Source organism: Danio rerio, chromosome 17, assembly GCF_049306965.1.
Source record: "Danio rerio strain Tuebingen ecotype United States chromosome 17, GRCz12tu, whole genome shotgun sequence".
In the NCBI taxonomy this organism is placed as follows: domain Eukaryota; kingdom Metazoa; phylum Chordata; class Actinopteri; order Cypriniformes; family Danionidae; genus Danio; species Danio rerio.
Window position 1 is genome coordinate 44,326,520 of NC_133192.1, and position 18,504 is coordinate 44,345,023.

The window sequence follows — 18,504 nt, forward strand, 5'->3', positions numbered from 1 at the left end:
GGAGCGATCTGACAAAAAACCGCATACAACATATTTAATAGTAATACTCATACTGAGATATACAGAGGGAATAAGCTGTAGATGCTAAGCATGTAGATTAATTATAATAATAAAACGCATGGCTAAATGGGAGAATACCTGCCCTCCCGTTTTTCTCGGGATTCTCCCGTATTTTACAGTTCTATCCCGCTATGATCCCGTAAAGATATTTTTCCCATATTTTTACCGTATTTAGACTCCTTTTCTAACTACAGTTACTACAGTAACTACAGTTAGAAAACCTGTTATTTAATGTAATCAAGTGAAAAGATCTAAATAAAGCATTAATTCGTTGCTCTTTAATCAGAATGTGTACGTTACACAGTAAAGAAAAGGCTAATGAGATTTGATTCTATTTCATTATAAAAGCTACTAATTTTAATAAGCTGAACTGTTTGGAAATTGATTTGCTGCAGATGTATACTTTTTATTTTGCAAATAATAATAATAATAAAACATATTACTGACCATTTAACTGTTTATTTACAATGAAACAGCTCCAAATGAGCATATTTAGTAATTTGGGGATTTTTTTAAAGGGGGTCAGGGGAATTCCTTATTATAGTGAGCATATCCCTTATTTTCACATACCAATGTTGACAGCTATGAATAGGAGGGGTTTTATGAAAACGTCCAAATATGTAATGAAGTGGCACTTCAGCATAGATAAAGTTTTTCTTAATAATATGCACATTAAAATTAAAAACTGTGAATTTAATGGAATTGTATTTTTTTTTATAATTATTTTTGGGGGTTTTCACCTTTAATAGACAGGGCAGTATAGAGTATTGACAAAGCATGGGGAACAGAGAGAGGGGAAGGATCGGCTTAGGACTGCGAGACGAGAACTCGGGTCGCCGTGAGCACCGGAGTGCATGTGTCAACGCACTACGCACTACACCACTGACACCAACAATCGGTTTAATTGTTAATGCTTTTTGAAATGTATTAACAAATAACATGGTAATTTACTATCAACTAACAATTAACATGGTGATTTACTATCAACTAACAATCAACATGGTAATTTACTATTAACTCTTTTGTTGGTAATCCATTGGTATACAATCACCCATTTTTAAAAATAGCCAAAAGTGTGTAGTTTTTATTACAGCTCTGCCAGTCACAGTGATTGAGCTCAAGCGAATCAAATGAAAAGCATATGAGAAGCATCTTGAAGAGGGCGGAACACGTCAGATACTAGAGAACGTTTGATTAGTCAGACGATTTGAGTGAGGTGACATCAAAACAATTGTTAAATAACCCATATTATGCATTGTAAAAGATCATATGTTGGTTTGGGGGGTCTCCAACAACAGTCTGATAAGCATTTTTGCTAATTGAACATGCAAATCACGGGTGCTTCTGCTAGGTTGGTAATCCCAAAACTCAAAGCATTACATGCAACTCTTCTAAACCTTCAAACTAAAGTGAAGATTAAATTCTAACAAGGGTTTCTATTAACTTTAAACACATTTTTTTCAACAATTACCTATCTTAAATCAATCACAGGCAAAGCATGCTAGGAAATACAAATCCCCTAACCAGATAGCTGGATCAAAACAATTCCTTCGTATTGTCCCAACACAAAACGCTTAAGTTAACCTAATGGTTTACAAATTTAAGTTGACTGAACATAAAACATAAACTGGCTAAAGAAATTACAAGAACTGTGTTGTTTCAGCTCATTTTAAACAGTTAGAGTGTGTATGTAACCGACAAGTTTCTGTGTTTGTCGATGGTCAAACATCTAATTTTTTGTAACACTTGTGGACATATAGTCACCACAGCACATGTTGCTAAGAGGTGGTTTCCCTCAAAAGAATGGCTGCTGCCCAATGTGGCTCAGTGTGGGGCTCATTTATAGCCTCTTGGTGTAATGACATCAACGTTGGTTGGAGGCATGCAGAGTTTTCCGGTAAATACCCACCCCCATCTCCTGTAAAGATCCATGCGGTGGGTCTTCCATGTCTCTTTTTATGGAGGTGAAGTCGGGTTGATTGTGATTGTCTAAAACAAGGTTCTGGAATTAGACTGACCCCTGAACACAAGAGGCCACCCACAATCCTTCAGAACTGAGTGTGATGTTGATCAGATACCTTGGTTTCTGTGTGAAAAATACACAGAGGCTTAAGATAGAATCGCTTTCTCATGAAAGAGTGGGTCAATGTTGGGAGTATGAAGGCTGTCGTAAGATTAATGGAGGAATGATCTACAGCGCAGTGTAGAATTTAATCTTTACAGCATTTTCTTTGTGCAATACCAGAGCTGGGGCCATTCCATGGATCTTGTCTGAATGGGAGCAGATGTTTAGCTAGAAATCTGGTTTAGCTGAGATTTGGTAAGACTGCAGAAAAGCTGAATTCAGGCCAAGGAGCACAGAACTGTACTTTGTGACTCAGATTGCTTTTTCTCAGATAGAAGCCCAGAAAACACTTCCTATATGATTCTTTAAAGCCTGAAAGCATTCCTCACAAATAAACACACAGTAAAAAAAACTTCAGTCTTCAGTTCACAGTTTTTTTTTTCCAAGTGTTAAATAAATCCAGGTTTCCCTCTTGAGTTTAAAGTAATATGTCATCATCCTTGGAGAATTAACTGATGGAAACATGCCTTGCTTCTGTCTAGCCACTTCAGATAAAATCTGGCACTTGGCCCCATTCCCTCCTCCTTCCAGGTTTCATCAACTAGGGGGAAAACAGTTACTGGAAGAAGGATCAGAGGATCCAAAAGAGTTAAACTTTAAGTCTATGGGTCATCAAAGTGTGCGTGAATGGGCCAGCTGCCACATGGACCCCTGTTAAACGCTGACTCACCCAGAGATGGCAGTGGAACCTGAGACAGCCTGCTCTGATGGGACCTGGACTAGTCTAATGAACAAATTTTTCATAAGACTTGATTCTGCAGTGGCTGTCTTACCCCATTTTTTATGATTGGTTTGAATAGCACATTGTCTGAATTTAGATTTTTACCATTTTTGTTTTGGTTTCAATACTTTTTATTATTAGTTTCGTCTAAGTGCTTATCATACAAAGACCTTGGCAAACAACTTCATTCCCTTAAAGAAATTAAAATAAGAAGATCTGTCACCAAATTCTATTGGGCACACAGGCTGGTAAAGGGCACCTAGTTTACCCCTTTTTTAAGATTTAATATTAATATTACGGTTCTTCTGAGTGTGCCAAATTAAGTTCAGTTCAAAACACAGTTCAGATTTTTTGATTATATGTTGAAGTAAAAAAAAAAAAAAACTTAACAAGGGGGCAGAGCCAAGAGCTCCCCTGCTCTGTGTTCATGCACATTCGCATGTTGTTTAAAATGAAACTGTTCAGATGGTGCTCTGTGGCGTGGCAGAAATATAAACAGTGTCCTGAGTCGTGGCTGGGTGCCGACTTGCGGCGCCGGTGTGTGTTCCCTGATATAAACCTATGTTTAGACTTGGAAAGATGGTGCTGCATGCAGGGCCGGAGCAAGCTGAACTGCCGCTCTAGGCAGAGGATGATCACGCCGCTCTCAACCTCAATGTGAAAACGAAAGTGACCGGTTATGAAAATGAAGTGAGGTGTCGTGGACCTCTATTCTGCCGCCCTATGCACGGATATAACTGAGGACACGCGGGTGCTGAGGGAGGTGTCGTGGACTCCGCCCTCTCTATTCTGTCGCCATATGCGCGGATATAACTGAGGACACGCGGGTGCTGATGGAGGTGTCGCTGACGCCGCCCTTTCTTGCGCAAATATAGCTGAGGACGCGGGTGGTAAAGGAGGTGTCGCGGACGCCGCCCTCTCTATACTGCCGCCCTCTCTATACCGACGCCCAAGGCGGCCGCCTAGGTCACCTCTGTGGACGTGCCGGCCCTGGCTGCGTGATGCTTCTGGTGTGCGACCAGCTTTAGGCAAGTTTGTTATTTCCAATAGAGGGACGCCTACATGAGGCAATGCGCTCACACTTTCTAGCTGCACCTAGATGACGGTTTTTCTGTGACTGCAGGAAATGCAAATGGCTGAAGTTTAAGAAAAACGCAATATGTGAATGTTGATCTTGTGTTGAGCCCAATGAGCCTTAAACCTAAAAATAGAGCAATGGTGTTTCTTTGGTGACATCGCTTCGACTCACACGCTGAAAATGGCAGACGTGAAACATTAAACTGATGATTTGGTAATGCGCGCCTGTCAATCAATAATGGTGGGTGGGGGGACCGCACTCCTACGTCAAGTTGTGGTCGATCCCAAAACCCCTCTAAATGGTCCACCGTTTTTATGTTGTTAAATTAAAAAAAAAAATAAAAGGACTGGGTGTATATCACCCCAATATGGCCGTCTTTACACTATACCTACACATATGTCTGTCCAAACAGCTTGAAAAGCAGATTTTTCACTATAGGTGTCCTTTAAATCCAATCTGATACCAAATACAATGAGCTTGACAGTGGTGGAAAAAGCACAAACAAGTCATACTCAAGTAAAAGTACCATTTCTTGCCCAAATATGTAGTGCCAGTAGAGTAAAAGTGAAGATAATCCTCAAACTAAGTACGAGTAAAAAGTAGCTTTTTTCTGCAGAGAACGGCTGATGCGTTTACATGTAATTTGTGCATGTGTGTGTGTGTGTAAACGTAACCTTCTGTAGTGCATTTATACAGAAAACATCCATCATCTTCTCATCATTGACATTCAGTCTAAACAGTCTCTCTGTTATTGCGTGTAAAGATTTTGGACATCTTCTTGAAAAATTATAATGCTTCCAAACAGTTTGCTGCATGTCTTAAGGTAGTTTGGTATGATGCAATTTACTTTCTATATACAATTTGATTGGACAGGAATCACAGGACTGATTTTTCTAATCCCTATAAACAGGAAAAAGTAAAGTGGTGCATACAGGTTGAAGGAAATCAGTACTGATACTGCAGTAAAAATACTGCAAAAGTACACATTTTGAAAATTACGTAGTAAATTACAATTTCTAAGTAAAAACTACTTGATTACAGTAATTTAAGCATTTTTAATTTGTTACTTTACACCGCTGGAGCTTCACCCTCAACATTTAAATACCTTAGTGTCTTTTGTATTAGCAATTTGCAGCACATTCACAATGCTTTCTTGTTTGTAGGATTTCTTCTATGGGGATTTCATCTTTGTTATGTTTGCAGCAGCAGTGTGCTAAAATTTCAGACAGCGTATCAGTAAATATACCGGGGGTTTTATTTCCTGCTCTGCAATTCAATTGAAAAGAGCCATAAATGTACTCTAAACATAGAGGTTCTTTTTTTCAGCACCAGGAAACAAGTTTACATGGTCACCTTGAGTCTATAAATTAGATGTGAATTATTGTCTGCTGTAATCTATGATTTATGACTGTGAAATCAAAGTTTCTCATTGTTCAGTGAGTTTATCCTCCTATTTAGTATATTTGGTAATTAATCAGCAGATTAGACAGCTTATTTTTATAACACACATGACAAATTCAAGCCAACAATTAAATAATTGCCAAGTTTAAAAATGATCGCAAGCTCATCAATCACTTTGATCATACTGTAAGTTTTTCTTACGTGGTCTAAACCACAACAAGGAATGATATTGCATTAGTCAATATGTTTTAAGATATGTTTAAGCTATGTTTTCTGGTCATTTTTTAATTATAGGTAGGAATTTAAATATATATATATATATATATATATATATATATATATATATATATATATATATATATATATATATATATATATATATATATATATATATATTTTTTTTTTTCTTTTGTTTTTTTTAATCTAGATTAATTTCACTGTAATCTTGGAATTAATCTAAATTAATTTAGATTAAAATGGCTCATTTGAATTCTGAAGGCATTCAGAATATGTGTGCTACCCAAATAATGACTACAAGTAAGTCTTTGAGAACAGGTTTCTCAAGCCAGGTGGCACATTAGACCAGGGGCTCATCTCCTGTTTCCAAAATGCATCACAAACTGCTTGAGAAACTGTTCTACTATGACAATTGGTGATGAAAATAAATGATTTTCAATAAGATTTTTTAAAAAGTGTTAATAAACACATTGGTTTATTAACTGTTTATTCAGTTAAACATGAATTTTGAACTGTAGGCCTACATAAGCTCCAAACACCAAGTTATTGATTACCTTAATCCGACTAAAGTCATAACTGTACTAAACATAAATGGAATTAAGACATGTGGATTATGTATATATTAGTGGCAATATTGAAGTAAACACCGCGATCAAACTATTACCATCATGTAGGACTTTTTGCCACATTTACCGACAAGATCCACACACCCAGGTGATGCGGCTGTCAGTAAAGGACTGAACACACACGCACATCATCATGGAATTCTTTCCACTTGGTGTGAGTTATTAAATTCCATAACACTCTCACCAGTCCTTACACCTTATTTGTGTCTAAAACCCCAGTTTGTCTAGGGGGAATGAAATGTTTATGAGTGAAACTGTTGAACTACAGCTAAAGTCACACAAAATTATAGGAAACCCTTTCATGAAAGCACTTCAAGTGAACACCCTAATAATATTATTGTCTATTAAGGCAAATAAAAAGATTACAGATGTCCATATAAACATAGTCAGTAGTGTCTTCGAGGTAAGTGCAAGATCCAGAATGGCATTCTGCTGATTTGATTTAGAAGGGCACTTTATTGTCAGATGGCTCACTGGTCAGATATACATCCGTGCTAAAATATCAAGGTGAAAGTCCTTATAGCTTGCGTAAAAAAGACCCAGCTCCCAACCCAACTTTGAGAATAGGTTATCGATTATTAATATATATTTTTTTAATTGCCCGATAAGAGTCTCGTGTTAATGCAGCATGTTAACGATGATGACTACATGCCATATTACCGAATAAATCAGAAAATTACCCATGGCAAATTTAATATAAACGGTTTGGTATATATTCAGCCCACAGCCCTCAATCAAGTTTGCTTTTTGGCCCTTTATAGGAAAAAGTTTGGGCACCCCTTATATAAAGTAATAAAAAAGCACTATGATGTATCCATGTGACTAAAGTTGTTCTCCACAGAACTTGTTGTTTTCCACAGAACTACCTGTGATTTAAACATTCTGAGATTTTGCAATACAAATAAACAGGAAGTGTGAATTGCTGTGACGCCAGAACTACCAAATCCAGGTATGAAATGAGTAAGCGTCCTCAGAGATTACAATCAGAAGAGAAACCATTAAAGCCACATCCACAATTAACACATGGTTGATGTAAGACTTCTGAAAAATGTGAGGTAACAAGTTGCTGTTTTTAACAAACATACGCAGAATGTCAAACTGAACCCGTATCAACAGATGCTTTAGTAAGAAATGAACTGAAACATCAAGGGCGCCGCATCACTCTTTAAAGCTCACATCACACTAGCTAAAGGGAAAATATCATGTCAAGTGTTCCCAATAAAGCATGTTTACCAACTCTGAATCATGCTTGATCATATGATATAGGCAAATTATAACTGATGACTCAATATCATTCATTTACATCACTGTAGAAGCATGACTTGAGCCAGGGGTGACCAACCCTGCTCCTGGAGATCTACCGTCCTGCAGATTTCAGTTGGAAACCATATTAAACACACCTGCCTGTAATCATCAAGTGCTGTTCAGGTCCCGATTAACTGGTTCAGGTGTGTTTGATCAGGGTTGGAGCTGAATGGTGGATTTGCTCTTCAGTTATTGGACTTTCAGCAGTGCAAATTGAACCACACTGAACATAAGTAAACTGAACTTCAACTCTAAAAACTGGACTGACACAGTTTTAATTTACTAGAACGTCTATGTCAAGGATATCAAACTCAACTGCACAGTTTAGTTTCAACCATAATTAAACACATCTGATCAAACTAATTAGGTCCTTCAGGCTTGTTTGAAACCTACAAGTAGGTGTGTTGAAGCAGGGTTGGAACTAAACTGTGCAGGGCTACGGCCCTCCAGGAATTGAGTTTGACATCCCTGGTCTATGTTAAGCTGCTTTGACAGTCTACACAGTAAAAGCGCTGTATTAATAAACATGAACTGAACTCAGCAGGAAGGTAGATCTCCAGGAGCAGGGTTGAGCACTCCTGACTTAAGCACTTTAGATTTTCTCAGACATTGTGCTGTACAGTTTTAGATTCAGATGACTTACAATCATGGACTTTCTGTACATAGAACAGTCTGTTTGATGCACGTTGTTGTTATCAGAGTGAAAAAGTTAGTTAGCTAGCAAATTTAATGCTTTTTTCCCCAATAATATCTTACATGGAGAGTTTCATGTAGCTTCTTGTGAATGCAAAGTACTGCAAAAAACTTTTCTTAGAGTTTTTGTCTCATTTCTCGTCCAAATATCCAAATATTTTTAAATCAAGTAGCTTTTTCTTGACAAGAAAGAATATTGTTTTGTTTTCAGCAGTGAACTGCAAAACTTGCCACTTAAGCTTGCGTTTCCGGTCTTACGCATCCGTATGAATGGAAGTCTATAGGGAGAAAAGTGCTGTGTGACCGCAGCTTTAAGCACTTAAGGTTTAGATTTTCTACATTGTGCTGAACAGTTTTAGGTTCAGAAGACTTACAATCATGGACTGAATATAGGATATTCACACAGTCTGTTTGGTCTATCTTGTTGTTATCAGTGTGTTTAAAAAGTTAATTAGCTAGTAAATAAAATGCTTTTTTTTAAATATTACTCTTCATGCAGAGTTTCACGTAGCTTTTTGTGAATGTAAAAGCTCTGCAAAGTTGAAGTACTGCAAAATAAAAGCTTTTCTTAAGAGTTTTTGGCTGCGTCCGAAACTGCCTACTACTCAGTAGGTACTGCATTTGAATTTAAACGTACTACTCGGCCGTTAGAAAAGTACGTTCTATAAAGTATGAATTTGAGCAATATGAATGGAATTCGAACGTACTACATCCATCATTTTGTCATAGTCATATGACCTACCTGCATCAGTTGCGTCACTTCACTACCATTCATAAATTTTCTTGCGGGGCATCATGGGATAGTGAAGAATGCATGAGATGCGCACTTCAGAATCTCACCGGAAGTTATACAGGTACTTCTCGCATACTGATTTTCGAAATCTATGAATTCGGATGTACTACTCGACTCGCATACTGATTTTAGCGTACTGTATAGTATGGAAGTATGCGGTTTTGGACGCAGCCATGGTCTCATTTCTAGTCCAAATGCCTAAAAAATTCTTAAATTAAGAAGCTTTTTCTTGACAAGTCAAAAATATTTTGTTTTCAGAAATAATAAAACCAAATTAAGTTTATTAGTTAATTAGTAAAAAAAAAAAAGAGTTAATTAGTAAAAAAAATGCATTATTTACTTTTTTCCAAACGAGAACAGGATTATTTTACTTACCCAATTATCAAATTATTTAGCTTGTTTTGAGGCAAAATCCACTTGATTTTGACTTATTTCCGAAACCAAAACTGTTTTACTTGTCTATTTATGTTGATTCAAGAATTTACACATAACTGGATTTAAAACGAAACAATAAAATATATTTTTTTTTTTTAGCATCGAAGATCAAAGTGTAGGTCAAATATAAATCAATGAGAAAGTTGTTGTCTCCTAAAAGAAAGCAACTGCCAAATCAAGTTGTCAGAAATGAAAGTTTTTCTTCAGTAACTGATCTACCCAGGTATCGCTGCAGCCCAGTGACCTCTAAGTGGAAGGGGTTACAACGCAAGTAGGTTGGGTGACCCCCAAGTGGAGGGACTTAAACCACAAGTAGGTTGGATTGAGGTGGTGTGGGTGATGTAGATATTAATGAAACACATCAGGTTACTGTGAGGTTAGGTTTAGGTGTAGACTATAATAAAACACAACAGGTTACTGTGAGGTTAGGTTTAGGTGTAGACTCTAATAAAACACAACAGGTTACTGTGAGGTTAGGTTTAGGTGTAGACTATAATAAAACACAACCGGTTACTGTGAGGTTAGGTTTAGGTGTAGACTCTAATAAAACACAACAGGTTACTGTGAGGTTAGGTTTAGGTGTAGACTATAATAAAACACAACCGGTTACTGTGAGGTTAGGTTTAGGTGTAGACTCTAATAAAACACAACAGGTTACTGTGAGGTTAGGTTTAGGTGTAGACTATAATAAAACACAACCGGTTACTGTGAGGTTAGGTTTAGGTGTAGACTATAATAAAACACAACCGGTTACTGTGAGGTAAGGTTTAGGTGTAGACTATAATAAAACACAACAGGTTACTGTGAGGTTAGGTTTAGTTGTAGACTATAATAAAACACAACAGGTTACTGTGAGGTTAGGTTTAGGTGTAGACTCTAATAAAACACAACAGGTTACTGTGAGGTTAGGTTTAGGTGTAGACTAATAAAACACAACCGGTTACTGTGAGGTTAGGTTTAGGTGTAGACTCTAATAAAACACAACAGGTTACTGTGAGGTTAGGTTTAGGTGTAGACTATAATAAAACACAACCGGTTACTGTGAGGTTAGGTTTAGGTGTAGACTCTAATAAAACACAACAGGTTACTGTGAGGTTAGGTTTAGGTGTAGACTATAATAAAACACAACCGGTTACTGTGAGGTTAGGTTTAGGTGTAGACTATAATAAAACACAACAGGTTACTGTGAGGTTAGGTTTAGTTGTAGACTATGATAAAACACAACCGGTTACTGTGAGGTTAGGTTTAGTTGTAGACTATAATAAAACACAACCGGTTACTGTGAGGTTAGGTTTAGGTGTAGACTCTAATAAAACACAACAGGTTACTGTGAGGTTAGGTTTAGGTGTAGACTATAATAAAACACAACCGGTTACTGTGAGGTTAGGTTTAGGTGTAGACTATAATAAAACACAACAGGTTACTGTGAGGTTAGGTTTAGTTGTAGACTATGATAAAACACAACCGGTTACTGTGAGGTTAGGTTTAGTTGTAGACTATAATAAAACACAACAGGTTACTGTGAGGTTAGGTTTAGGTGTAGACTATAATAAAACACAACAGGTTACTGTGAGGTTAGGTTTAGGTGTAGACTATAATAAAACACAACAGGTTACTGTGAGGTTGGGTTTAGGTGTAGACTATAATAAAACACAACAGGTTACTGTGAGGTTGGGTTTAGGTGTAGACTATAATAAAACACAACCGGTTACTGTGAGGTTAGGTTTAGGTGTAGACTCTAATAAAACACAACAAGTTACTGTGAGGTTAGGTTTAGTTGTAGACTATAATAAAACACAACCGGTTACTGTGAGGTTAGGTTTAGTTGTAGACTATAATAAAACACAACAGGTTACTGTGAGGTTAGGTTTAGTTGTAGACTATAATAAAACACAACAGGTTACTGTGAGGTTAGGTTTAGTTGTAGACTATAATAAAACACAACCGGTTACTGTGAGGTTAGGTTTAGTTGTAGACTATAATAAAACACAACAGGTTACTGTGAGGTTAGGTTTAGGTGTAGACTATAATAAAACACAACAAGTTACTGTGAGGTTAGGTTTAGTTGTAGACTATAATAAAACACAACCGGTTACTGTGAGGTTAGGTTTAGGTGTAGACTATAATAAAACACAACCGGTTACTGTGAGGTTAGGTTTAGTTGTAGACTATAATAAAACACAACAGGTTACTGTGAGGTTAGGTTTAGGTGTAGACTATAATAAAACACAACCGGTTACTGTGAGGTTAGGTTTAGGTGTAGACTATAATAAAACACAACAAGTTACTGTGAGGTTAGGTTTAGTTGTAGACTATAATAAAACACAACCGGTTACTGTGAGGTTAGGTTTAGGTGTAGACTATAATAAAACACAACCGGTTACTGTGAGGTTAGGTTTAGGTGTAGACTATAATAAAACACAACAGGTTACTGTGAGGTTGGGTTTAGGTGTAGACTATAATAAAACACAACCGGTTACTGTGAGGTTAGGTTTAGGTGTAGACTCTAATAAAACACAACAAGTTACTGTGAGGTTAGGTTTAGTTGTAGACTATAATAAAACACAACCGGTTACTGTGAGGTTAGGTTTAGTTGTAGACTATAATAAAACACAACCGGTTACTGTGAGGTTAGGTTTAGTTGTAGACTATAATAAAACACAACCGGTTACTGTGAGGTTAGGTTTAGGTGTAGACTATAATAAAACACAACAGGTTACTGTGAGGTTAGGTTTAGGTGTAGACTATAATAAAACACAACCGGTTACTGTGAGGTTAGGTTTAGGTGTAGACTATAATAAACCCCAACAGGTTACTGTGAGGTTGGGTTTAGGTGTAGACTATAATAAAACACAACCGGTTACTGTGAGGTTAGGTTTAGGTGTAGACTCTAATAAAACACAAGTTACTGTGAGGTTAGGTTTAGTTGTAGACTATAATAAAACACAACAGGTTACTGTGAGGTTAGGTTTAGTTGTAGACTATAATAAAACACAACCGGTTACTGTGAGGTTAGGTTTAGGTGTAGACTATAATAAAACACAACAGGTTACTGTGAGGTTAGGTTTAGGTGTAGACTATAATAAAACACAACAGGTTACTGTGAGGTTAGGTTTAGTTGTAGACTATAATAAAACACAACAGGTTACTGTGAGGTTAGGTTTAGGTGTAGACTATAATAAAACACAACAGGTTACTGTGAGGTTAGGTTTAGGTGTAGACTATAATAAAACACAACAGGTTACTGTGAGGTTAGGTTTAGGTGTAGACTCTAATAAAACACAAAAGGTTACTGTGAGGTTAGGTTTAGGTGTAGACTATAATAAACCCCAACAGGTTACTGTGAGGTTAGGTTTAGGTGTAGACTATAATAAAACACAAAAGGTTACTGTGAGGTTAGGTTTAGGTGTAGACTATAATAAACCCCAACAGGTTACTGTGAGGTTAGGTTTAGGTGTAGACTCTGTGTCATGTACAAGACATGAAATACATTAAAACTCCAAGTTTGCACAGCCCGCTTGGAGCTGGCGCCGACCTCAGTTTATACTCTTCTTGATCTACTTGGACTTCTTTTTTTTTGTTGTTGTGGAAAATCACCATTTTTAGGACTGAACCAAACTGAAGTGCTGTCTATAATTGACATAACTGTGTGAGGTTGCAGGTCGAATGACTAGAAGTCTTACCGTAGTATCCGCAGCAGTGACCTCAATGGTGGGAATGTGTTTAGGGGTCTTGTTTGTAGACTGACACACCACACAGCCCTGTGACCCCAAGGTGACAATCACTGAAGCACAACCTTTGTTTAACAGCTCCAGGCCAACTTGACTAGCGTCTTTCACTGAAGTAACGGAGAGACCTGTCAACATCTCGGCCTGAGAGGAACAACACAGGATACATGAATGAATTTCTTGTTATATGTTTTATTGTTTTGTATTTATTGTATTGTCTTATTGCTTTGGTTTCTATTGTTACACTATAATGTAAATTTGAATTTTTGTTTTGATTGTTTTGCTTTAACGTAACTTTGACTTTTTTAGGTTTTGGTTTTTCAGTTGCTTTGGTTTAATGTAGTGCCAAAAAAAAGCTTATGTGTGTTATGTGATCATATAATCATTTATTTATATTCTTTATTCTTAACAATTTTGCTACATAGACATTAAAATGTATGCATAACTTCCAAAAGGCTAGCTGGCAGTAGGTTTGTATGTTCCTCTGTATCGAGTTTCTTCGAGCTCGTTTTTTTAGAACACTACCTCAATGTACAAGTAGCTAGAACTGCCTCATTCAGAAGCTAGAACCAGCAGGCGTTCAACAACTTTAATAATAAAGTAAACTCAAAACATCTGGAGCTAATTCACGGGACTCAACACTTGTAAACTCTGGCTCCATTGGGCTTGCAGCTCTCAGCACCGCCCACACTCGTCACAGCTACCAAGCTAACCAATCATAGCGTTTGCATTATGTGACGCTGCTACGTGTAGTTACATTTTTTGAGAGGTGCGCATTAGCGCCGGCGTCAGCCACATGGGAGTGCTATGTGACCGCACGAAGGCTATGCCAGAGCATATGTGTGCGTTTGATGCAGAAGTATAAATCAACCTTAAGTTGGCGGTTCATTCCTCTGTGGCAATCCTTGATGAATAAAGGGACTAAGCCAAAGGAAAATGATTGAATAAATTATAAATATACACAGCACACACACATATTTTAGGTCAAAACAAGCTTATTTTGGATGGGTTTAATTGCGTTTCATTTCCCCCAACACTAGTTTAATGTAAATTTGTGTTTTTAATTTAGTTTTGGTATTTTTTCATATTTGGGTGCTAAAGGGAACTAACCCTTTATAAACACATGACAGAAAACATGACAGAAACAGAATATTTTCTCCACATTTGTTATTCTGCATTTCACTGTATGGGTTTATCTTCTGGTTTAGGAAACATCCATTCAAATAATAAGGATCAGCTATAGCATTCATAGTCAGTTTGGATTCGTACTTTATTTTTATCCATAATAAAAATATTGTTTGGCATTTTTGGTATTTGAGGTCAGAATTATTAGCCCTCCTGATAAATATATAATAATAAATTTTTATTCAATTTTTTCCCCCAATTACTGTTTAATAGAGAGAAGATATTAGTTTTTATAAATATTAGTTTTATATAGATTAGTTTTAATAAAAGATTTCTAATAACTGATTTCTTTTATCTTTGCCGTGATGACATTAAATAATGACTAGATATCTTTCAAGATACTTGTATTCAGCTTAAAGTGATATGTAAAGGCTTTACCAGGTTAAGCGAGTTAGGTTAATTAGGCAAATAATTGCATAATGATGGTTTGTTCTGTAGACAATTGAAAACAATGTATTGTTTGAGGGGTCTAATAATTTTAACCTTAAAAAGTTTTTAAAAAAATTAAAAACTGCTTTTATTTGAGCCAAAATAAAACAAACAAAACTTTCTCCGGAAGCAAAAATATTATTAACTCTTGCCGCAGTGCCTTTTGTTCCTATAAACTGTTTAAAGAAATTTACCTCTAACCCACTAATTGTTGGTACTTCTAAAATTGTTAAAGACCTCCGGAAAAAGATTAAACACAGGCAGAATATGTTCAGATCCACTGATTTTTATTACAATCCTTTTCTACCCCCTGTTCTTAAAGATGGCATAGCCAAACAGTTGTATGATCAAGGCATCCAAACATCTGACATATTTTATGAGGAGGATACTCTTGTCGTTTGAGCAGCTACAACAGAAATTTGCCTTTTTTTCTATTTTTTTTTTTACATACCTACAAGTTAAAGAAAGTTTAGATAAACGACCCACTCCCTGGGTCTGAATATAGTGTCTTTCACCTCTTGAGGCTATTTTGTCAGAGAAAAAAAGGTCTCGTGTCTTTTATCTATGCCAAGTTGTTACAGCTGATGGCTGGTAATATTTGTGGCATAAAATTTAAGTGGGAAAAAGAATTGGAGTACTCATTCACAGATGACGAATGGGAAACAATATGAAAAAGCTCAGACTTTTTCTATCAATAGTCGACATGAACTCATCCGATTTAATGTGATACAAATAGTTTACTAAACACCAGTTGGATTGCACTCTTTTAAAAGCTTCTATCCAGGGCTTTGTCCTTGATGTAAAGCAGATAGAGGGACTCTCCTACATATGCTGTGGTCTTGCCCTGACTTAGAATAATATTGGAAAGAGTTCTTAAAGGTTTTGCCATAGTTGTAGTTACTAATATGTAGGTACTAAACCACCTTATACTTCCATATGGATTAAAGAAGAGCAATCCTATATGCCTTTGCAAAAAATAGTTTCGTTGGAAAGGTGGCAAGATTTGTTTGTCAAATACTGGGAAGCTTCATTTTTTAATTGGGTATAAGAGTACAGAATCCTTAGAACCTTACTGTTTTCTGGTTAAATTTTATTCATGGTTTATTTGTGGCACTACTGGTCGGAGGTTTGGGGCATGTATAGGGCAGTATGTGTGGGAATGAAAGATCTATTTAGATTATTTTGTACTTTGTGTTAAAAAAAAAAAAACCCTATTAACAATGTTAAAAAATGAGTGCTGTCAATCGCTAAAAAAATTAACTAATTAATCACACTTTTTTTTTAAATTATCGCGATTAATCACATTTAAAAGACTGAAACATTTTATCTATTCAAATGAAAAATTAATGTAAACGCAAGACAAAAACTATTTAAATTCAAAATATAATTGTTTATTAGAATTTTTGTTGAACTTGTAACACAGATTTCTTCATGTAAACTACATACCCACAATAAACCATCAAGATCCTGGCTTGACAGCCATATTTATTACAAAAATTAAAACACAGGCATGTTAATGCCATTTGAATTTCAGAACAATCAATGCCAATAAAGAAAAAAACTGATTTCCAAGAAGATTTTCTAAGTGGACTGCAAAAAAATCCCAAAATACAGGCATTGCAGATACAGAAAATGGTAAATTATAAAAATAATAATAAAGTATTGAATACAAACAATTGCACTCATTGTAAAGTTGTATTGCTGTGAGTAAAGAACATTAATCATAAAGTAGAAACAATTTTTCTTAGTCCTCCTTTACCTTCAGCTAGTTGCTAAGAGATTATTGACATTATTGGGGGACAATGTGGACCTTTTCTTTTAAATGATGTGAGCTGAGAGTGCAATGCAATCTTACGGCAATTCATAATTTTTTGATTTAGTGGCTACGGCGTTTAGTAAGGTTTGTTGCTGGTAGGTTTGTCAAGCACGCACACGCACGGACACACGGAGCGACTCCCTTCAGATTTAACACGCAAGATCACGTTCATCAAATCTGCTTAAACTAAGCATTCTAAAGTCTTTCACAAGGATTCTGACACAACAACGCGAAGTAGCCGCTTTACAAAACTTGTGTTTAAGGGGGAAACACATCAAACTTAATAAAACATTGGAGGGCGCTTGCTGAAAGGCAAAGGAATGTGCTGTCTTCGACTTCATTTACATGGACACTAATACTCCGATTTTAATATGGACACTAATACTCCAATTTTAATTGACCTTATTCTCCGCAGACGAGTGGGCGCTGCCATTTGAATCTTTTTGGCACGAGACTTCCGGTCTCATTCTCTTCCATTCATTTTTAGACATTAAAAACTGCTCGTTTCGCTGTTTGATGTTGCAAACTGATATTTCCTGGTTATATTATTCTACTTGGTCTGTATAGTCATGCAAAGATTTGTTTGTAGAGCAAGTAGTTTGACCGTTTTTTGCCGTTTATTATTCCTTGTCATTTCTCCCATAGGTGACTGAAACGGAAGTTCTAAGACAATCGCGAAAACAGGCGCACTTCCGCATTTTAGAATAAGGTCAATAGGATTAAGATAATACTCTTATTAAGAGTCTACTATAAGCAGTGATTTTTGATTACCTTAAAGGACCACCAAGTCACGAAATGCGGAGGTTTTTCTTTCCGATCACCATGCGATATCAAATTCCATTAAAACAAAAGTCGAAAGATTAAAAATGAAACATTAGATGGAGGAACTCTGGAGGTAGGGTGGGATAGCCTGGTAATGCGACATTAATTGTTGTATCCAGAAACTTGCCTTAAAAATGTGCTTCCTTGGTCTTATCCATATTTGTTTGCATGTTTGCCACACGTCAACCAACAGGAAATAAAAAAAACTGCAACTTCGTTAATTGCATACATTTTTTTTAATGTGTTAAAATTAACAGACTAATTTTTTTGACAGCACTATAAAAATATATGCATTATAGAAAACACTGTTAAAATTTTTATCTCCCTTAAACATCATTTGGGATTTTTTTTGAAAAAAACTAAACAAAACAAGAGGACTAACAATTTTGACTTCAACTATACATGGCCAAAGCTCTTTTTGGGTTGACTGTTTTTGTCCTCCACATTATTTCCTCTTTGTATTCTCTAAAGTGCAGTACTTCTGTCTAAAATGACCAAGTGTAATCAGTATTATTAAGTTTTTGTAGGCTCTTGACTACAGGTGTATATAGGATAACCTTCAGACAAGCCCACCAAGTGAGTGAAGAAACCAAAGAAAATCAGGGCAATAAGTATAGCCTTTGTATTTGTGTACTTTGAGGTTTGCCATCAATCTGTCCTATCTGGTTGCCAAAACAGAAAAAAGATGCACACATTACTCATCCATGTGTGGTTATCTGCTTCTGTAAACTGCCGATGATTCATTGTTCACTCCTGCAACTGAAGTTGTCGGGTGAAAGCCAACGTGTACGCAAATGCATGTGCTGGGACTAAGGCTGAAACTGAAGGGTTGATTTGTATTGAGGGCTCTCGCTTTTAAGTCCCACCTGTGCATTTTTTCCTCCCTCCTTCAACCACCCAGCCACATCAAAGCTGCCCTGACGGAGCACTCCGTTTCAAACTCTTAGTTACACTGGAGCTTTCGCCCCAGGCCGCACTGAGACACCATCTGTGCATCTGCCTGCCTGGTCGTGGATGCTTTAAGTTTACTGTTTCCCATCAGTCCAAGCC

The 18,504-nt window shown here is 36.5% G+C and overlaps 1 protein-coding gene across 1 annotated transcript in view; it reads right to left on the reverse strand.

Annotated features, from left to right (window-relative positions):
• Positions 1-18,504, reverse strand: part of rbks (ribokinase) — an 82,607-nt gene that overhangs the window by 16,728 nt on the left and 47,375 nt on the right. Inside the window, 1 exon segment of the mRNA NM_001002117.1 lies at positions 13,158-13,346. Within this exon segment, the coding sequence (NP_001002117.1) occupies positions 13,158-13,346 (189 nt within the window).